The following is a 22,111-nucleotide window of genomic DNA, read 5'->3' as shown; positions in this document are numbered from 1 at the left end:
TGGATTTCTAAGAATGGCGTCTATGTAATTGATTGGAAATATCCCGCTGGCATGCATTGCCTTTTCTGCACGGCGTGGACAAGCATTCAATCAATGACGATTAGCGAGCGATACACAAAGTACTGAAGCGAGCTAGCAAGCGGCATAGGCATAGCGGATGTGTGTCTTTTCTTTCCCTTCCCTTTCTTGTTTCTATTTCATTTGTTTTGAAATATCTTTGCGTTTCTTCTCAGGATGGGCTAGAGGTAATAGGAAGACAGCGAAGGCATAGTGTATCTCACGAAAGGACATGACTAAGGGTAACTCTTTCAACTTCTTTTAGCAGAAGAATAGGTACTTGTTGGCATAGGCTATAGAGAGACTCGGAACGTATGATCTGTATCAGACAAAGCAGGAAAGGAGAACAGCTAGCAAGCAGATAACAAGAAATAATGAGAAGATATTTAGACCAATTCCTTGAAGATGGGATGTTGGGAGTAAAGAATCTGTATACTTCTTGGTGAATGAGTTGTTTTCTGATGGAGATGATAGAGAACTATTTCTTATTCGAGATGAAATTTGATATCAAAGTTATGCATCTGAAGTCGTCGAGACGATAGAGATGTTCCTGTGTCCTGACTCCTGAATTGTCATCTGAGAACAGGAAGAAGTTATTCAAGTAGATCGATCAAATGATTTCTATAAAACTATGAGTGAGAAGTTAAACAGTAAATTAAAGTACCTATCACATATAACCTTGAAAAGAGAAGACTACAGTAGATAACAATATATAAGAGGAGAGGCAGTCAAAAGAATCCATCGGAAGAACAGATTTTCCGTCTGTCTGCACAGACCATCAAGTCCATCAACACCAACAAGACATCTATCAACTTTTAAAATTCATAACAAATGCATTCTTCAATTATTTGATTTCAAAATCAATCTGTTCATTTTTCAATTATAAGTGAACCATGGTGTGCAGTTTCAAATACCTGAATTTGTACTTCAAGAGATATTAGCAACTAAGTTTCGTATATTCTGCACCCACTAGTGATCGAATAGTTTGGCTTAGTCACAACCACCCACCCAAATACCATATCCATATCCATCCATATCCATATCCATATCCATATCCATATCCATATCCATATCCATATCCCACCTCAACATCTTCCATCCATTTCAATCCCACTCCAATAACCATCTACTCTTCTCCCATCTAGATATATATACACATGTACTACTTTTTAACCAACCAAAAACATAGAAAATATCTACACAGTAGACAACCAACATATCACCCTTCCATCATTCTAAATACAAAAAACGACTTTAAAACAGACTATTGAATAACAGTTCAGTGAGTTTTGGCTACATCACCAGATCTTGCTATGACAGTTGGTAAAGAACCGGATAAAATATTATCCAATACTTTCTTGGGTAGTTTACCAGAAACCACTCAAGTATATGAGTTAGCTAATTGCTATCTAGACTGATTAACTCTTCAATGCTCACTCCCCCCTCCACATGACTTCCTCCTTGTGCAATTTCTCCTCCAGTTCCTGTACCACTTCCACTACCACTATGGGTTAAACTTGTCTTGGCCCCCTTACATCTACTACTACTTCTCGGCTATCTACTCCCTTCTAATCTATCCCTTCTGTAGGTAAGCTTGGCATTCCGAGTCTCAATGAATATATCATTAGTCTTCTCAATCAGAATCAGAGCAGACTGTAGAAATCATCTCCAAGCCTTTGATTTCTTTGCTGATGTAACGTTAGCTCTGGGTGTTTTGATTGAATATCCATTAATATAAGCGCAAAGTCGGGTATAAAATCAATACAAAGCGCCTCCTCCCACTGCCGCCTTCCGTCAGCTCAGTATCATCCCATCAAGCGACTATCAGAAATATACATTAAGCGTAATATCTCCAAACCAACAGGGGAAAAACACCAAATCAACACATCACACGCGGCCAAGTATCACTCTGGTTTGAGAATAATCAGGATCAAAAAAGTATAAGAACTCTCCATCGATGGCGTGAGAGCTTCACTTGGAATTTACCAGATAATTACTTAGTTTTCGCCCATTGTGTTCTTGTTTGATCTCCGACTTGTACAATGATCAATTCAGATGGTGCAGTTCCCTGACTTTGTCGGAAGACATTAGGCCTTATCAATGCAGAGGGTACAAAGAGGTTGATGGTGTCAGAATAGTCAATGTGTGAATAGTCAATGTGTGAATGGTCTATGTGTGAATGGTCTATGTGTGAACGGGCAAGATGATGCTGGCTGGCTGGGTTAGAAATGGGAAGTTGAGATTGAGGACTAGATCATTCAGAGGACGGACCAACCACGGACCAACAACCACCGGCCAGTTATCCACTGGCCACTGGTGTATGAAAATGCTTTGACTGAATGGTCTTTTGTAGGTGAACACCTTCTCTTGCCCTTGTTAGCATTGTTAATATTCTTGAATGTGAAATCAATCTTCTTCTGGGTGAATCAGAGATTGAAGGATACAGTAGTAAATTAGAATCACACACTTGAGTGATAACAGATTACAATGGACAGACATTACTGCCACAAGTTTATTCTCACCTCCTGATTTGTCGAGATTAGTACACCGCTTTATGTATCTCAATACACAGTACAGCTCTCGAGCATGCAAAGTCTTATCAATCTTACGATAAGGGATAAGGGATAAGGGATAAGGGATAAGCAAGGGAATAACAAAGCAGATAATGACTTGCTCTTGCTTGTTCCACCAGGCTTGAAAAAGAGAAGGTAAGACAGTCAGTTCATCACATCAACAAGACTTCCAAGATCACCATCAAAAATATCCCTTCTTGTTTCTCTCCCAACAGTGTGATAAAACCTTTCTTCAAATCCTAATTCCCAATTTACAACACTGGTTTATTGATCATTGATCGGCCTAATCTTATTCCACATAACAAACGCATCCATATCCAATCAAGCAAATATGTACGGAGTTACAGCCGGAGGTCCATTGAGAAGGAAAGGGGAAATGTATTCTGCGGGAAACGATGTATGTGAAATAATTAATAATTCTTCCAGAACTTTCAAAACTTTGTATTTCAAGATCTCATATTCACAATGATGGCATTCTTGACGAATCAAAGTAATCCATCAAGGTCAAAGTTTTGACTTCATCTACTCATTCCGATGATAAGATGGTGAACGCAAAGAAAGAAGGTGTACTTCGTACTTTGTAGTTATGCAACCAGACGGATCGTATTAGACTTAGATCTCATCCACGTGATGTAGAGTTTTAGTTTGGAAAGTCTAGGATTGAAGTGAGTGGCAAGATCAGCGGTGAGAAGAAACCAACGAATGAACCAGACAAACTTGCTGCATTTGAAGTAACTTGCAGGAAAAGAATTCTCTCAACCTATTTATTGGTAAAGATTTTTCCTGGTTCTTATACGAGTGCATCTGGGGGCTCGGGGAAGCTTGACACAGCTTTGTGCCAATGAGGAGACAGGACCAATAAGACAGAGAAACATTCCGTCACGAACATCTTTGAAAGTATGTTTTTTTGCGAACTTTAAAGGCTCATTCTGACTTTGTGGGATGAAGTGGCTGGCTAAAAGCTACCAAGGCCTTTTTTTCCGATGACCTTTTCCAATGACCGTTTCCGATGAACCCAAGGTTGTGCGAAGAGGTTCTAGATGTCCATGTATTAATCACTCATTCCACCATACATGACATGACCAGTAATTCTGGCGTGGTAGTCGTGATGAATTGATGTCGTTGGTCTTGGTCGTTCGTAATAAGAAGATGCTAGGTGGTGCATCAAGCCCCCCCCGGAAGAAAAAAAGAGGATCTCTGGTGGAATTATGGGTAGGAAATCCACAATGTGGTTTCGACCCAAATATGATGATTCTCCTTTTTTTTTTCCCTTTACCCAACGGTCCCAACCGGCTTTGAAGCTATTTTGGACGTTTTTATTGTTTCCTCTTTGGGAAGGAAGAATAAGTTGAGACTGAGAAGAATGGTCATTTAGCCGCTTAATAGCCAATTCCCGAGGTCAACAATGTTATTTTACTTGTAAAGCACTTTCTTATATGTCCAACCCATACTCCGTTGAGTTGAGGGGTAGAAAGAAACAAGCCTTGACATGCCTCAGCCTTGTGCGGGGTTGAAAGATTCTGAGGTTACCTCGTTCATTACCTGTCTACCTGTCTACCTGTCTACCTGTCCACCTGTCTACCTACCGGTGCAGCATTTACCACATTGCAGGAACACCAAGCAGGATGTACCCAGATTCCGGGTGGATGCAAACGTTGAAACCTCCCCCTTATAAAGTCGTCATAGGATGAAATTCCTCATACATTACCCATCGCACAGCAGACCAGATCAGACCAGACAGACCAGGTTCAGCTGTGGTGGTGAAAAGTGGAATTTATCGGAAAACAGGGATTTTGGAGGGGATTCCCGATGTTTTAGAACTCTAAAGGGCCCAAGCACACTCAAGCATTACTTAAGGTACCCTACAGTCTACAGGGGCTCTTTCCTCCCCCTGATTCTTCATTTCCTTCTAGAAAGAAAGAAAGAAGGAAGGAAGGAAGGATAGAGTGGCATACGATAGGATGAAATCATAAATTCCCATCTCTACAACTTTACAAAAATCAATCCTCTCTCGATATAGACACACAAATTCCTCACATCCTTCGTCGGGTCTGCAGAGTTGTTAATTCACTTTGACTTTGATTTTTTTTAATTTTTTATTTTCAGAATATAAAAGACATTCAAAGCCATCAAAAAGGCACCATTCGGGGAAATCTAATTCTGCTTCTCCCCGTGTAAAAATAGCCTATCCCTCCGAACTCACCCGTTCCTTACCTACCTTAATAAACTAAAGAGACCGCCGTTGACAACCTCACGCGATCGTCTTTTTCTCTCCTTTCAATCATTTGCCATTCACACCTTTATCCCACTTCTTCTTTCTCTTCTTCTTTCTCCTCTTCTTTTGAATCTTGATCTGCAACTCCGCCAATTTTTAACAGCAACCATGACGCGATTCAAGACAAAATCTAATGGCCTCGGTGTACAGGTGGAGGATACTCAAATCTGCGTGGTAATGGTCGGTCTGCCTGCAAGAGGAAAATCTCTCATTGCTCAAAAAGGTACGTACAAATCTCAATCGATTTAGGAATACACAAAAGCTAACATCATATACTTTACAGCTCAACGTTATCTCAAATGGTTATCCATCGATGCTCAAGTTTTCAACGTCGGTAACTACCGTCGAAATGCAACCCCAAATCCGACTGCCGATTTCTTCGATACAACCAATACAGAGGGAGAACGGATGCGCAGAGCTGCCGCTGAAGCTGCCGTCAATGATATGATTGATTGGTTTAAGAATAAACAAGGAATTGTTGCCATTCTCGATGCTACGAATAGTACCAAAGAGCGTCGAAGATGGATCAAAGACCGTTGCGATGCTGAAGGAATCGAGACCCTCTTTGTCGAATCGAAATGCGACGATGAAGATTTGATCATGTCAAACATTCTAGAAGTCAAGACGACATCCCCAGACTACGCTGGATCAGACCCGGAAAAGGCAGCTCAAGATTTTAGGAATAGGATCAAGAACTACGAGAAGGTTTACGAGACAATTGACGACGAAGAGAGTGATCTTACGTATTTGAAGATTATGAATGTTGGAAAACAAGTCATCATCAATCGAATTCAAGACTATCTTCAAAGTCGCGTGGTTTACTACTTGATGAATTTACACATTAAGCCGAGATCGATTTGGTTGTCACGAGTAAGAAATCATTTGATCCCATGAAATCTCATTTTGCTAATTATACATAGCATGGAGAGTCTATGTACAACCTCGAAGGAAAAATTGGTGGTGATGCCGAGTTATCCCCTCGTGGAGAGATGTATGCCAAGAAATTGCCTTCATTGGTACTCGAATCAGTAGGAGTATGTACTTTCCCATCGAGGTCTAGCTCTAGTCGAATCCCATGACTAATTTATATAGGACAATCGTCCTTTAACTGTCTGGACTTCCACTCTTCGCCGCACTATCGCCACTGCTCGTCACCTTCCCAATGAATATAATCAGCTTCAATGGAAAGCACTTGATGAGCTCAACTCTGGTGTTTGTGATGGGCTTACTTATCAAGATATCAAAGAGCGATATCCAGATGATTTCGAGGCCCGTGACGAAGATAAATACAACTACAGATATCGTGGAGGAGAGTCTTACCGCGACGTTGTCATTCGTCTCGAACCCATTATCATGGAATTGGAGCGATCAGAGGATATTTTGATTGTTACTCATCAGGCTGTTCTTCGGTAGGCTTCATTCTTCCGATTACTTGTAACCTACTAACAATATGTAGTTGTATCTACGCTTATTTCATGAAGAAGCCCCAAGATGAATCACCCTGGATGGCTGTACCTCTCCACACCCTCATTAAGCTCACCCCGCGTGCGTATGGTACACAAGAAGTACGTTACGATGCACAAATCCCTGCTGTCAGTACTTGGCGTGGTAAGGGCAGTGTTGCAAAGCACGAAGACCCTATTCCTGCTTCGGATATTGCAACTAAAGTTGGTACGTATTTTTATACCTATTTGAAGAATTTCGCTCATACCTCCAACAGTAGCAGACATTAAATGAGTTTCCAACGGCACGCCCCCGTTTAATTTCATTCTCGGAACCAATCTTTTGAGAGGACTAGCAAGTCTTATCTACACTATGATTTTTGCTTAGGTTTTAATGCATAGCGATTTGGCGTTACATGATTCAATTTCCTCTCTGGACCTTTTGTTATATGGAAATGTCGACACATTGACTCGGCTTTTCTTTCTTTGGTATTTGTTTCACGTCATAAGGTAGATGTGGACTCAAATGAATGGGTGTTATCCGAAGGATTGAAGATGAGGATTTTGTCACATTCGTGGTAAAAATTCGGTTCGGCTTCGGCTTCGGAGACTTTTCTTGTATGATGATTTTGCATGGTTGAGATGAAGCAGCTGGGAGGATCAACACGATAAAAAGTGGTGATGAGGTACAAATGGGTTGAGGAAGTTGCTCGAGCTTTTGAGGAAATGAGATACCAAAGAGCCCAGTTTTGGTTGAGCAGCGCAGAGGAAGAAAGATGGAGGAAAAATCATCACAGCTGTTCACAAATCAGATGAACCATCATGGCTTGTGATTTGAAAGCCATAAAGCTTGATAGCAAAATGAATTACAGAGTGGAGGAACATAACTAATCGAGGTCCTCCCTGTTTCACTATTTCACTGGGACTGAAAAATGGAGACAAAAATAAAATCATGTGATATGTACAAATTTCGTGTGTGAGATAAAACAACCTCGGCACTTATCGGTAGATGCACGGCTATGGTACAATGATGGTTAACCGTCAGTGACCCTAGTCTATCTACTTACTACAGGGCTGTTTGAATCGGTATATCTTATACTATTTTATACGAGGACCTACCTACCCATGAAGCAAATGTCGAAGTGTTCATTTACGAAGTCCAAAGTACGAAGTATGGAGTTGGGTAGGTACGAGTGAAGTGTGGAATTTACTGTGGGGAGGGGGGGGGGGTTGTGATAGGGGTGATGGAGGTATTTGAGGGGAGGTTGGTGTCTCTATGTATAGATTGTAGGTTTGTGGGTTAGTGTGTGTGTGTATATATGAGGAGGATGAGGAAATAGTAATTGTAATGAAATAGTAATGAGATAGTGATGAGATAGTAATGAGATAGTAATAAGATAGTAATAGGATAGTAATAAAATAGTAATAAGATAGTAATGAGATAATAATAAGATAGTAATAAAATAATAATAAAATAATAATAGGATAGTAATAAGATAGTAATAAGATAGTAATAAGATAGTAATAAGATAGTAATAGAATAGTAATTATAATGAGATGGTAATTATAATGAGATAGATAGAGGGTTGGTATTATGTATATATGTATCTTGGTAGCTAGATAGATGTATAAATTATTGATTGATTATCTAGTTATCTTTGGGGTTTGATGTTTCTAATCTAATCTATTAATCGTATACCTAGGTGTTACTAGGTATTGGATGTTGGGTACTGGGTATCAGATATTAGAAATTGGGTATTATTGAGTGAGAATACGAGGTTGGGGATAGGCGCGCGCGGGGCGGGGCGGGGCGGGGGAGGGGACGAACAGTCTGTGTTTTATTATTTGTCTGGTTGTGAGTGAGTGAGTGAGTGAGGGAGCGGTTGAATGCATAAAGTACCTACCTAGTATGTAATCTAATGTGAAGTGAAGTGAAGTGCGCTTCGCTAGTTTAACTGGTTAGTTTAACTACCGGTACCTAGAGAGCTAGGTAGCTTAGTTTAGTTGTATTTCTGGTCTGCTGGTATGTAATCATATTGGTATATTGGTATATTGATAGGTTCGTAGTTCTTCATGAGTAGTTGATTGTTTGTTTATAGACTGGAGTGAGGTTACATTGTATGCACGAGATCAGGTACCTTAGCTGGCTCGTCTGGGGTGTATATGTATAAATATAGATGGGTACATGCGCAGCACGCAGCGCAGCGCTTATATCTGTGACTCCGTGCATATTTTTCTTCTTTGCGACATTCTCTTGCGTTTTTTGAGAGGGTTGGAGAGTTGGAGAGCTGTTTTGGTCGTGCGGTAGGGAAGGGGAAGGAACACCATTCAGAGGTTTCCTCATCTCTTTAGAGACTCAGACTGCAACCTATTGTGAGAGTCGTATGGAGGTCGGTGTTAAACCTCTAATGGACTTTTTGATGGTTGAATATGTTGGTTATATAATATTGAAAGCTCAAAGATTTGTTAGGGGTTTATAGTGTAGAAACATGAATCAAGTATTTCTATCAAAAACTTTTGGATTTTGATATATCTATTTTTTATTATTTTTATTTAAATTAATTATTAGTGATATACACAACTGTTGTATTTATATAAATGTATTATATACGGGTTTTGATAGTAATTTGCTGTAAGAGTTGCTACGCTCGTTGGAAAAGCGACAATTAGACTAAGAATGAAGGAAGACCCGGTTTCAGAATTAGCCGCCTGGGACGCGGGATGCGGGATGTGATCTCATTTTTTATGGGGGCTGTTGGTTTCGGAGGGTTTTTAGAGTTTGCGAGGGGAGGGAGAGGGTGGTATGGTTTGTGTATGCGAGATGGAAATGGGAAATGGGAAATGGGAAATGAGAAATTGGGGGCTGGGGACTGGGAGCTGGGAGATGGGGGCTAGATGTGATGAATGGTTGGTTGGTTGGGGAGGAAGTAGGTAGTGATTGATTGACTGATCGACGAGCTGAGGAGAGAGGGGGGGTGCTAGTATAATGTATGGTAACATTGTAGTGTTGTATAAACGAGATATTAGCCGGAATACTAATAAAGCTATGATATCTCATAGGTCTGTGTACTTCCAACTTTCTCGTTTCATTACGTTTCCTTCAAGTGGATATCAGTATCCAAACTCTATATTCTCGTTTCGAGCGCGTTACATTTTTTTTTGAGGAACTTTACTGTCTTGATTTATATTCCTTGATTTTGTTTTTTTGTTTGTTGGTTCTTTTTCGGTTGTGGTATATATATCAGATTGTTTATTGGAGGATTTGGAATTCTTTTATTTCGTCATTCGTCTTATCTTTTTTGTTTGCTTCGCTTTTTCATCTGATATTGAACCAAGGAGTTCGGACGAAGGAAGATAGACCCAGGTAGTCATGTATTCGTATTCGTCATGGTCGAGGTTGGTGCTGCTGGCCAGCTTGTTGGGAACGATGGATGCGTATCCTACACAATTGTTTCTTGGGAGTAGTTCTCAGCAATGTAAGTTTTATATTTCTATACTTCTACTTATACCCTAATCTTCTATTTCTCCTACCTCTTGTCATCTCTCAAAAATAAACTAACATGCTTTCCAGCTCTCTCACTCTACACCCACCAACAACAATCATCACCACAACTACTACCCCAAACCCCCCGCACCCTCTACACAACCGCATCTTTCTCCTCTCCAAATCTCCACTCCTCCCGCTCCGGAACCATAAACGTCCTTCAGCCCGTTTCCCACTCTTCCTTTTCTTCATCACCCCTCTCCATCCCCTTCACTCTCACATCCACCTGTCCCAACTTGCACCTCGATTGGACCTGTCTCACCACCGATCTCCTCTCCAATCTCCTCCTCCTCTACCCTTCCGGTCCAACCTCTAGTCCCTACTACACATTTTCTTCGGGGACTCCCGCATCAGACTCTTCCTCTTCCTCTTCCCCATCAAAAGACACCTACAGCATCTCCTCCTCCCTTCTCCTCCCCACCCAAACCAAAGGAACAGAATTCAAATCTTCCCTCTACATCTCCATCACCCCCGCTTCTCGCGCAGGCGTCGCAGGGATATCAAAATCGGAATGGAGAAGTTTTATCGGGTTATTGCATGGAGTTAACCATGAATTGGAGACTGAAATGAAGGGAGTGGGATGGGGAAGTTTAGAGATGGAGGGGGAATTTCCATGGCTGAAGACTTCTTCTTCTGAGAAGAAGGGGCGTGGGAATAGAGGGGTGAGAAGAGAGAGGTTGGGACCTTCGGATATTGTTTTTCCTTCTTCGTCTTCGTCTTCCGAGGAGAAAGAAGTGGAAAAACCAGCGTATATGCGTGAAGTGGTTAGAAATTGGGAAGGAGAGAAAGAGGGGTTGAAAGAGAAGATAAAGGAAAAAGAAAACGAAGAAGAAGAAACCTCCTTCTCATATAAAATCACATGGGTATACTACGGGATAACAAGAGATGAGAATGGGAAGGAGATATTGCGAGAATGTGCGCAGATGCCGGAGGGAGTGGAGATGGATTTCGAGAGTGAAGAGTCTTTCGGCGAGGAGAAAGAAGAAGATTTAAAAGAGGATTCGGATGTGGTGCAAGGGGAAGAGGAAGAAGAAGAGCAGATATGGAAAATCGATTTGTAGCATTCTATTACGGTCTTATCTGAGAGATGACTGGATGCGATAAATGAGATCTCGAGGGAGATTCGAGAAACGAGTATGGTGTACTTATTGCTGGATTTGTTATATATCTAACTGAGGATTGATATGTATTATGTAGGTCATGAATAAAAGGAATAAAAGAATATATCATAAGCTGTCTTGATCATGATGTGTATGATAAGTATATTAAATGGGAATATGGCGTGTATAGGCGTGAGGGAATAGGGTATACGTGGATTGGTATATATCAATTTTATGGCGTAAGAAGTAACTTGTATCGCCTGTGCTGTACAGCTGAGAGTGTTTAGTTTTGTGCGCATCTTAGATAATGATGGCTCGATGCTATAAAACTTTATCGAAACTGATTTTTTAATATCGGAAAACACTGGCGAGATATCGTCTTAATGTCTAGGTTAACAATCTCCTTCTAGAAGTAATATGGTATAAAAATGACAGTCTAATTTCAGAAATGAGTAGATAAAATAGGATTGGTATATATGTAAAGTATATGCATTCTTTGCTCCCTCTCATAACTCCCCCAAACTGAATCCCTACCACACTCTCACTCGCCCCTTCCCAACATCAATTCCTCATACCTTCTCTTGACCTCCGGCATAGCTCTCAGATGCGCCTCCAATTCCTCTTTCTCGTCCTCCAATTTCAGCCTCTTTTCCGCGTCCAATTTGGTAAAAATATATTTCCCCTGTCCGTCAAATTGTAATATCTTACTATGATATTTCCATAAACTTCTACGATGACTCACTGTCATCAACGTGATATCCAATGCTTTCGCATGTTCATACATGATTTTTTCCATCTCCAGAGTGACGCTACTGGTGCATTCATCCAGGATAGCATATTTGGGACGATTGTAGAAAAGACGAGCCATGGCTACACGTTGTTGAAGACCACCTGACAGAACATCGCGCCATTCGGCTTCGGCATCCCAGCCATTGGGGAAAGCTGTCACGAGGTGATCGAGATCGAGGATTGAGAGGATAGACAGGAGATCAGAATCAGTTATGCCTTTGCTGCGCATAGTGCGGAGAGAATCGGGGTAGATGATTTGTTGACGAAGGGACCCAGCGCTAAGGTAGGGTCGTTGAGGCACGTAAAAAACTTGGGAAAGAGGTGGTTTGCGAACGGTACCGCCATAAACTGGCCATAAACCTCCGAGAATTCTGAATAAGGATGATTTGCCACATCCATTTGGTCCAACAACTAGAACGTGATCACCACGTTTCATAGAGAATGATAATTTTCGGACGAGAATACTTCCACCGGGAGTGATAATTGGCCTAAGAATCGTTAGCAATTGTAGATTTTGTGTATAAATTGAACATACACATCAACAAATTCGATATCCTCACTCTCAATGACAGTACCTCTACCTCTCATCAACTCTAGCTGTTCTCCAGAATCATCATCAGATACTAAAGTTTTATCGAATCGTCCGGCTTTGATATCATCCATAACCTCCAAAAGAGTTGCAACTCGTGAGGTATATCCAGCCAATTCAGTAACCTCTTTGTAAGAGAACATGACTCGACCGAAGGCATCGGAACTAGATAGCAGTAACCTTCGATTGGTTACAAAACTTTCCGTTCGGTCACCCATAGTTGCTGCAGTTGCACCTGGTATCTTGAAGAATACCGGAACACTACAAAGGATAAGCCCTAAAGCTCCCCATACATATTTGATGACGAAATCCTATGAAAATTAGAACTGGCTTCCAAAAAAGAGTTCGCAACCCATACCTCCATTATCCCATGTGTGAATCTTCGTCTCAGTATGTCTATCGCGATGTTAGTCGGTGGTCAGAAACAACATATGACATTACTCACAATTTACATGTTTGATAAGTGTAAAGTAGCCTTTATCCAAAGTATCTTTTTCCGCTTCATGTCCATTATACAATGCAATCTCTTCACTGTAATCTATCAATCTTGAATGCTGAAATTGGAATTCTCCTTCTAATCTTGCTTCATCCGCCACAAATTTACCAAAAGGTGGAGTCAATGCTCGCATGACATTTGCTGAAAGTTGTACCAGTAACGACATGAAAAGAAGCCCTTCGCCACCAACACTTTTAGAAAGAGAATAGTTGTATATTGCCATATCTAATGCTGGTTTTGCAAGATTTCCATATAACTCCGCCAAACTATTCGCAAATTTTGATACATCCACAGTTATCAATTGATCTGCGTTCTTTATTCGATCGTCGAGAGCGGAAAGTGAGTAAAATGTCATGTTGGATAGGTATCTATCGTGAATATAATCTGTCAATCGTGTTCGATACTGAAGGGCAAGTTTGCATTGATGATATGAGAGCTGTAGGCATAATTTGTTAGCTTATTACCGCAAAAGGCAGTATATCACATACCATAGAATTCGTAAATGTCGCAGGAACCGCAATCAACATCCACCAAACAATTCCAATCAAAAAGTCCTTCCCTTTCCCTCTTACTAGACTTGAAACGAGGGCACCATCCATGGCAGCAACTTTCAGACTGATCAAAGTTCTAATGACAAGGAAGATACTGTGACTGACGAGCAATCGCATTTCCTTGCTCCTCCATCCAGGTATACATATTCTCAAAAGCCGTATCAGGTTCTTGAAAAACTCCCGATTCAACTCGACCTTTTTTCTTCCGGCTCCTTGCGCGCCGTTGCCGAGTGCAACTGGACCTCTTCTTCGTGATTCCGCATGACGAATAGCGGCAGCCTTTTGTTCGGAAATGGCAGAACGAATTCGATTAAGGAGAGCGAAGAATAATGTCAAATAAACCGTTCGAGAAATCTTTGTTCGATGCTTAAGGTATAATGATGTGAGATCCGATATTATACTCTTAATCGTTCGATCGGGTGGCAGGAAATTGAGTTTGGATTGCGCAGCCATTTTGATGAGCTTGTAAATAGACTCCAGATATACTGTTGCAAGCAGCTCAACGAGTCTGCAGATTAAGTCGCTTCATGAGGAGGTAAAATGAGTTTGAGTTAGAGTTACTGATCAAAGGCCCCGATCATATTTCAAGTATAATGTCGTCGTTGTGCATTTAATAAGAATGTTGCCATTGTTGTATTGCGATGATGTTTCTGTTTCCTTGGGTCCTCGGCGCATCTTTCACATGCCAGTCCGCTTCCGGGAATGGAGAAATCTGGGGTAAAGATACCGAGCTACTGACACGTGACTATATGTACAGCGCCTCGAGCGCGTTTGTTCATGAACTATTTTCTCCTCCCTGGATCTTTCTGAGACTTTGAAGATTTAGCTAGAATGTGTTCATTATTGTCAAATTCATCCTAAGCTCATCAAAAGTCTATATAAGTCACGCTTTTCGAAGGTTTGCTAGAATATTCCAATTGCGGCTATTCTGGCATTGATGAAGGGGTTCGATTCACGCGGAGATTTATGTTGTCTAATGTCTTTAGGATCCCAGCAAAGATTCCATGAGAGACTCAACTCAATTCAACTCAATTCGATCGTACTTCAAATTGGCAATATAAAAAATTAGAGCTTATGACTTCGCTATCTAATAACATCGCCACATATCCACGAAGGATGCATTTTCTTGAGTCGCTCCACGTACAGCCCTCCTGCAAGGTACGCACTCTGCCACAATCTGACACCCAACCAGATGGCCGACCGTAACCAGCACAGTGAGTATACAGGTAGGTATTCCCTGACGTGATATCAATGAATCTTTTGGAGTTTGCGATCCGTCAACTTTTTTAGGATCAATTTCCACTTCTTTCGCTAGGATTCGAAACTCGTCCGCTCCATGGGTGTATTCCTGTCAGCCACACATAAAGGTCACACTTCTATCTCTTGACACAATATATATCCTGTAGCAGTGCGGCCTCTCGTTCTTTTCTTCTTCTTTTCCAAAAAACTTCGATATCATTCCCAACTTCCAATTATGGAAGCAATAGGGACAATCAGCAACATTGCTGGCATTTTATCCGCCGGAATACAAGTTTGCGAAGGGCTAATCAATTATTATAATGCCTGGAAAGGTAGTAAAAAGGAGAATGCCGACATGATTAAGTCTATCGAAGGCCTTTTGACAAACTTTGCGCTACTAAAAGCAGTCTTACAAAGTTCGGCTCTCGATAAGACAATGACGATGACTGTGGAGTCTAAGATCTTGGACTGTGAAGACAGTATCGCAGAGTTGGGTGATGTATTGAAGAAGGTCATGGTCTGCAAGCCTTTTGTCGTAAATGGAGATGATTTGATCGCGAGAAAAAGCCATGACAACCAGGGCTTTAGGGACAAGATGACGGAGCAAGGAAGAAGAATTTTATATCCATTCAGAAAAAGTACATTGATGAGGTTACAAGAGAGCATCGAACACGTGAGGAGTAACCTGGTTTTTGCTATGGATATTTTGAATTTGTATATTTCGAATCCACTCAATGTTTCAAGGGACGCTAATCACCGTCTAGGTCTACGGTATCGACGACTGCAGAGAAAGTCGTCGATATTTCGAAACAAGTCACAACGATTAGTGACGGTGTAGACGCTATTATCACTCAACAGATGGATGAATAGAGTTTAAAGGTTCTCAAATGGTTATCAGCAATAGACTGCCACTCCAAGCAACGTGAAGTTTTAAGCCGAAGACAAGAGGGCACCGGAGAATGGCTTTTTAAAAGCCAGGAATACCAAAATTAGGTAGGCGGAAAGGATAGGTTACTGTGGTGCTCAGGCTCCCCCGGAGCTGGCAAAACAGTTCTTACTTCTGCCATTGTTGATGATTTAGAATCAAGATTTTCAGTATCGAACGTCGGAATAGCATTCATATATTGCAACTACGCAGAGAAAGTCAGCATTGCCGAATATCTCGCTAGCATTATACAGCAGCTCATTCGACAACGATTTGTAATACCGGATTACATTCTTGATTTATATCACAAACATAGGTCTATGGGAACCAACATTAATGCCGCCGAAGCTGTCCACTTGCTACACGCGTTGACATCCGAGTTCCCTCGTTTATATGTAGTCGTTGATGCCCTAGACGAGTGCGAGGAAACAAAGAAAACAAGGACGAATCTCATTCGGCAGTTACAGAATTTGCCCTCGAATGTACATCTCCTCCTTACTTCACGTCGCCTAGGGGATATTGAAGAGAAGCTATCTGATTATCCGCATCTCAATATTCAAGCTAGTGATGATGATGTTCGAGCGTATCTGGAGGCACGAATAGATATGGAGGAGAATATCCTAAAATTTTGCAAGAAAGATCCAACGTTACGAAAGACAATCGTCGGAAAGATTGCTGAAAAAGCTCATGGAATGTCAGTCAAACCGAGACCTCTTGCTTCATGACATACGCTGATCTATCAACTAGGTTCCTTCTCGCCCATATGCACATAGAAGCTATAGCTTCAGAACTGAAGATCAGTCGTGTTAGAAAAGCATTGACTGGACTGCCAGAAATCCTTGACAACACTTATGACGATGCCATGAAAAGAATCATGGAGGGGCAAGAGACGAACCGCAAAATCTTGGCCATGAATATTTTGATGTGGCTCTCTTGTGCAAAAAAGCCTCTGACTGTGCGTGAGCTACAGCATGCTGTGGCTATCATGGAACTCGACTCTGATGAGAGCGAATTAGATGAAGATGAAATTTACGATCAGGATTTGCTTTTGACAGTCTGTGCTGGTCTCGTGGTAGTCGACCCAGAGAGCGGTGTTATCCGTTTGTATCATTTTACTCTCCAGGAATACTTTGAGCGTCATCGTGCAAAGCTCTTTCCTAATTCTGGTGTGTTAATTACTCAAGCTTGCATCAGATATCTATCTTTGGACAACTTCAAAGAGCCCGAATGTCCAAACCCCGAAACAATCAAGACTCGACTCAAGGAGTATCCTTTATTATCATATGTGAGCCAACATCTCGGTGTACATGCTCAAGGTGCAGCGGAAACAGAGCTCATGGATGACATTCTACATTTCCTCAATCAAAAAACACTTGTTAATGGCGCATCTGCTGCTATGATGCCTTTCAGCATTCGACATATGATTGAATTTCCTCCGCCAATTGTCGCTGCTGCTATGTTCGGTTTGCCAACAATTGTTGGCGAATTGCTTAAGGGAAGAGCAAATATTGAAGCAGTCTGCCCCAAGGACTTCACACCTTTGTTGGTAGCAGCGGAATTAGGCCACTTCTCTGTGGTTCAACTCCTCATCAATTCCAAAGCCAACCTTTTGGCTAAAGATCATCAACAAGAAAATTCTCTCCATAAAGCTGCATGGAAGGGGCATGTAGAGATCGTAAAGCAACTTGTTTCTGCCCAACCGTCTTTGATCGAAATTCCATTTGAAGAGCATTTCAACAAGACAGCACTCCATATCGCCATCGATGGCCGGCATGAAGGCGTTATCAGAGCTTTGATAGAAGCTGGAGCTGACGTCAACGCATCAGATGAATTAAGTTTGACTCCATTGATGAAAGTGGTAGTAGATAATCTTCCAGATGCCATTGATCTGCTTATTTCAAAGGGAGCATATGTTGATGCGAAAGGGTTTCGCGAACATGCTACGTTATCTATGGCAGCGACGGCAGGAAATATTGTGGCTGTTAAGAAATTACTAGCAGCAGGAGCTGAAGTTGATGCTGGCAAGAATACTTACTCGGGTACCGCATTGGTTCGTGCCGTCAGCTCGGGTCACGCAAAGGTTGGCCGTGATGATAGTGTACAAGTTCTCATTGAGGCGGGTGCTAATCTCCATGCGAAGACATTCGAAGGAAACACAGCTTTGGCTTCAGCTGGGCAATTGAGAAATAGAGGTCCGCATCCAGAAGTTATTGCTTTGTTAACAGGAGCAATGAGAAGCAATCCTCTTGGCACCGTTGCTTAGGCGATGGATACTATGGGAAGTAAAGAATTCAACCAACGACGATACCGCAAACTACCGAAAATGCTCTCTGGAATTAAAGGACAAGAGAGTGGGTATTTTCAAACTTTGTATGGTCCCGTTACTACGTAGAACGTTCCAGGCACCGGTTCTTTTTCAATCATCTTTTGAAACTTAGTCACAATTGGTATCTATTGCGGCCTCCCTTTAACGGTCTCAGAATAAGACAGGCCACGATTTCTGGATTGTACAGCAACACATGGGGACCGAGAGACTTAAGTCTGAAATGAATGGACAGCTCTGGCTGAACCAGGGCATTGTTATCAAAACAAAGTATGCAATTTACACAAAGCAAACTGTCAAATCTTAATAATAATAATAACAACTACATTCCTTATCATCCTACATCTTACATCAATCTTTTAAAGTAAGTAAGAAAAAGCAAACCAATAAAATCAGCTTAGCCCCATTAGTCAGATTCCACAAACGAAACATTCTATTTTATTTTGTTGCACATCTCCATTCGGCCCTTTTGACCTTCGGGTTCACTAAAAATATCTCAGGAAATGAAAGTAAAAGTGAAAATAAGTGAAGAAGAATCTTTGTTGAATTGATGTTGAAGGATCAACAAGATTGTTTTGTTGCATATCTACCTCCATTCGGGCCTTTTGTCACTTTTGGATAGGGGGTGGGATAGTTGTTGATATTGAGGTCTGGGGTACAGATTTGTTTGTTTTGGTTTTGTTGCATATCTGTATTCGGGCCTTTTAGAGTTTTGGGAAAGGGTGAAGATGAGATCTGACTTGTAGAATCTAGAAATAGGGGGTTGGTGTAATGATGTGGGATGAACGTTTCTGTTCTATGTTGGATGTTTGATGTTTATTATATAAAGACTTTCTTTATGATATGGAATGAATTATTCTTCGAGCAATTAGAGTTTTAGAGGGAACTTTGTAGGTGGTTTTGCATGCGAGGGTCGTTAGTTTTTGGAGCTGTTCATGATGTTGTCTTTGATATCTACTAGAATTTAAGATTTCCTGTCTTCACGAAACTTTCTTGAGTTCCTGAGATTTGCAGAGGATACCTGTAAACACTATGCTTTTTAATAGAGGACAACTGCACAAGTCTTCTCTCCCAAATCACATAAGCTACAAAATCCCACGTCTGTCCTCAGCCAACAAATCCCAAGTTCCTTCGATCTTCTGTACCACTTGCTCAGAGAGCGGCCCAGCAGATATACTCTTAATATTTTCTCTTATTTGAGAAATTTTACTAGCACCCAGAATAATCCCATCCCCATTTCCCAATTTCGAATGATAATAGATCCATCTCAAGCTAGCTTCTCTTCCAGAAATATCTAAGGGTGCTAAAGTATTCTCGAGATCTTTTATGGCTTCTTGCAATTTAGGGGCTGCATAGAGGTTCTGAAATGCCTTTCCAAGTGGGTGGTCATCGCTGAATCTAGTGCCGTTGGATTTCCCGGCGCTGTAATTTCCGGTTAGGAAACCGGCTGCTAGAGCTCTGATTTTTTTGTTAGTAGTAGGCCGAAGAAGAAGAAGAAGAAGAAGAAGAAGAAGAAGAAGAAGATAAGCGAATTACCTGAATGCAAAGAAAGACATCGAATGGGCTCCGAGGATAGGTAGTAATTCTTTCTCCATGCCTCGAGTTATGAGGTTGTAATCTCCTTGATACACAGACGGTTTCACGAAATTGTTTTCCTCGCATACTTGGATGAATTCTTGGAGTAATTTGGGGGGGGAAATTGGAGATTCCAAGCTTTGTGAAATTAATATCTAGACTTGGGGGATTAAAAAATGGTACGGGTAGCTCACTCTCTTGAAAGACCCCTCTCTGAAATGATCATTGAGGGCTTCTGCTTGTTCTTTCAATGGAGTCGTCGGATCAGGTTGATGACAATATAAGATATCAACCTTGCAGTAAAAGTACATCAATATCATGCAATCACAATAATCATAATAGAAACACACCTGATCAACACCTAAACGCTCAAAACTTGTATCGAGCGACTTCTCTATAGCCGAAGCTTCGAGTTCACCACTCCCATACCCAAGCTTCGTAGCAAGAATGTTCGTACTGATAAAAAAGCCTTGCGATGCAGCTCCTACTTCTCCAAGAAGCTCCTCGGATCTTCCATGATTTGTGGGTGGATATCTTCCTGCGGTATCGATTTGGGAAATATTCAACTCTTTTAAGACGTCGAGTGCATCTTGGACGGATTCTTTGGTGCTGAAATCCATCCCGATAGATGCAGCACCGAATATGAGAGATGGATGGCCCATATTTGTGTGTTGTGGTGATATCACTAGATGATGTTGGCGAGGAAAGTGAAGTGATCGATCGGAGAGAATGCGAGAATATAGTAGAAGACAAAGTTTAAGAATTAATAATGAAGTTAGAGAATGAGATACAATTGTGAGAATAACAAGAGACAGAGAAACTTTTCATGAAGCACGTCTAGTATATTGAATCTCGGAGACATTCTTTGAGAATCGGTGGAATATCAAACCGTCTCAAATACCAACGATTGGTCAGCCCAAATGTTGGTCCAATTTTCATGTCAGATCTCCCGCCTCAGTTCCGGATTCCTGTGATCTTGCATGGAGCTTGCATTCCGGAATCATTGTTTCATTGGGGTATTTATAATGGAACATGGTAGGAATAATATAGAGGTTTGAGTATTTAACTGTGATGGCAGAAAGCTTAAGAGGAGGTTGAACAACTGCAGTGGATCACTCGGTCGCTGATTAGTCAGTGCTTACACACATCTATAACTCGACAGCAACATCATCAGTTCTCACCCCAGACCTTTTCTTGTCTGGGATGACTTCGAATGTACATCTTGGTAGTTCTTCTTCTTCACGGAACTTTGAGTTGCACTATTCAAGCTTCCTGATTCAACAGAATTCATTGCTCATTATTATTCTAGAGATTGAGGATCGTTTGGATAAGCCAATTTCGAATATGCATATGCAAATTTCGAGGGATCCTACACCATTACATTAACATCTTCTATCTTCTGTTCACACTAATCACGCCCATTATACATTATTTGTTCTCGATATGGCAACATCTCCTTTTTGCAGCCCCGATCAAATAGACCACGAAACCCATAAATGCAGCAACATTCGATTGTGCCATTTGACCTCGAGATGAACCGAAAATTACACGATCCCAGTCGGTTATACACCGAGATAAACATCACTTCTTGATATAGCTCGATTGCCCTCCAGATCCTTATCCAAGACCCTGTATTTTGGTAGGATATCTACCTCTCTACTCGATATCGAATCCTTCGCCGAGTCTCTGCTTGGCCTGTATATCTTCGAGGCTGACATATTGAGTTTTTGGTATTGTAATGTGGGTGAACTCTTCCTTTCTGGCAAGCCACTCTTCTTCATTGTCAATACCTGCAGCTAGTTTTCTCCACTCTTGTTTCAAATCATCTTCGATATGATCATCAGGCCTATACTCCAACAATCTCCACCATATTTTTTTGACCTTCCAAAAGTTTACTAATAACATCTTCCATGCTGGGCTCCAGGACCGAGCCAATCCTCCACCAAGGGCTAGGAACTTGACTTTCTCGGCCATTTCGTCGATACAAGCGGTTTCTAAGCTGATGTCATCTCTCTCTTTACTGTATCTTGTTTCAAAGAGATCGTTCAAAAACAGATTGTAGTTTATATTGTATCGATCTCCATCTTTGTATCCCCACTTGCTATTTGAGGCGATCATAGTGGAACGGAGTAGTCTACCGTTTAATTCTCCCGGTTTTTGCGCAAAGAGTTCCCACGCACGACGGCTTTGAAAGTGAAGAGTATCAGCGTTGAAATCGATGCAAACTGACAATTTTGGGCCTCGGCTCAAAAATTGATAATGGCTCAAAGCTACTTTTCTTGATAATGAACAAGTATGTAACAACACTGGAATTTTCTGAATGGCAACAGCCCTCTCAATCTCCAAGATCATGTGGTGATCTTTCGGATCATGGAGTCCCTGCTTTTCTCTAAAATGTTTGTCTTCCCGCTTCTTTTCCCAGGCTTTCTGGGCTGATTCTAGTTCCAGAGCAAGGTCATCCTTGATTTCAGAATCTTCCATCTGACAAATTTTAACATCGATGGTGATGATCCGAGGACCTGGTAAAGTGTACTTGAAAATCTTTGTACTAATCTCAATAGGAAGTCTCGAAAATGGGGCAGGTGCTTGGGCAACGCCTTGCGCAAGACTTTGTGATACTTGAGTTGACATAC

At 41.3% G+C, this 22,111-nt stretch overlaps 6 protein-coding genes across 6 annotated transcripts; 3 read left to right on the top strand and 3 right to left on the bottom strand.

Moving 5' to 3' along the window:
* The first annotated feature begins 3,349 nt into the window (after positions 1 to 3,349).
* EAF01_005900 (uncharacterized protein) lies at positions 3,350 to 7,606 on the top strand. The gene is made up of 6 exons (XM_038914154.1): positions 3,350 to 5,128; positions 5,189 to 5,775; positions 5,826 to 5,939; positions 5,998 to 6,314; positions 6,362 to 6,576; positions 6,626 to 7,606. Exons 1-6 carry the CDS (start codon positions 5,014 to 5,016, stop codon positions 6,640 to 6,642), a joined length of 1,365 nt encoding a protein of 454 aa, XP_038770603.1. The 5' UTR covers positions 3,350 to 5,013; the 3' UTR covers positions 6,643 to 7,606.
* A 1,835-nt stretch (positions 7,607 to 9,441) lies between these two features.
* Positions 9,442 to 11,176, top strand: EAF01_005899 (uncharacterized protein). The gene is made up of 2 exons (XM_038914153.1): positions 9,442 to 9,823; positions 9,919 to 11,176. The coding sequence occupies exons 1-2, from the start codon at positions 9,718 to 9,720 to the stop codon at positions 10,950 to 10,952; spliced, it is 1,140 nt and encodes a 379-aa protein (XP_038770602.1). The 5' UTR covers positions 9,442 to 9,717; the 3' UTR covers positions 10,953 to 11,176.
* Positions 11,177 to 11,532: 356 nt separating this feature from the next.
* On the bottom strand, positions 11,533 to 13,869 carry EAF01_005898 (uncharacterized protein; the record flags this gene model as incomplete). The annotated part of the gene is made up of 5 exons (XM_038914152.1): positions 11,533 to 12,268; positions 12,316 to 12,680; positions 12,728 to 12,765; positions 12,815 to 13,301; positions 13,354 to 13,869. 5 exons carry the CDS (start codon positions 13,867 to 13,869, stop codon positions 11,533 to 11,535), a joined length of 2,142 nt encoding a protein of 713 aa, XP_038770601.1.
* Positions 13,870 to 14,890: 1,021 nt separating this feature from the next.
* Positions 14,891 to 17,843, top strand: EAF01_005897 (uncharacterized protein; the record flags this gene model as incomplete). Its single annotated transcript, XM_038914151.1, has 4 exons — positions 14,891 to 15,369; positions 15,420 to 15,489; positions 15,649 to 16,274; positions 16,328 to 17,843. The coding sequence occupies 4 exons, from the start codon at positions 14,891 to 14,893 to the stop codon at positions 17,841 to 17,843; spliced, it is 2,691 nt and encodes an 896-aa protein (XP_038770600.1).
* Positions 17,844 to 18,405: 562 nt separating this feature from the next.
* EAF01_005896 (uncharacterized protein) lies at positions 18,406 to 20,526 on the bottom strand. Its single transcript, XM_038914150.1, has 4 exons — positions 19,829 to 20,526; positions 19,673 to 19,771; positions 19,440 to 19,633; positions 18,406 to 19,361 (listed from the first exon to the last, which is right to left on the bottom strand). Exons 1-4 carry the CDS (start codon positions 20,138 to 20,140, stop codon positions 18,989 to 18,991), a joined length of 978 nt encoding a protein of 325 aa, XP_038770599.1. The 5' UTR covers positions 20,141 to 20,526; the 3' UTR covers positions 18,406 to 18,988.
* A 608-nt stretch (positions 20,527 to 21,134) lies between these two features.
* EAF01_005895 (uncharacterized protein) lies at positions 21,135 to 22,109 on the bottom strand (the record flags this gene model as incomplete). Its single annotated transcript, XM_038914149.1, has 1 exon — positions 21,135 to 22,109. The coding sequence occupies one exon, from the start codon at positions 22,107 to 22,109 to the stop codon at positions 21,135 to 21,137; it is 975 nt and encodes a 324-aa protein (XP_038770598.1).
* Between the last annotated feature and the right edge of the window lie 2 nt (positions 22,110 to 22,111).

This window comes from Botrytis porri (assembly GCF_014898465.1).
Source record: "Botrytis porri strain MUCL 3234 chromosome Unknown BPOR_007, whole genome shotgun sequence".
In the NCBI taxonomy this organism is placed as follows: Eukaryota; Fungi; Ascomycota; class Leotiomycetes; order Helotiales; family Sclerotiniaceae; genus Botrytis; species Botrytis porri.
Note: the sequence above shows the minus strand (reverse complement) of the source record. Positions and strands in the feature narration are given on the sequence as shown.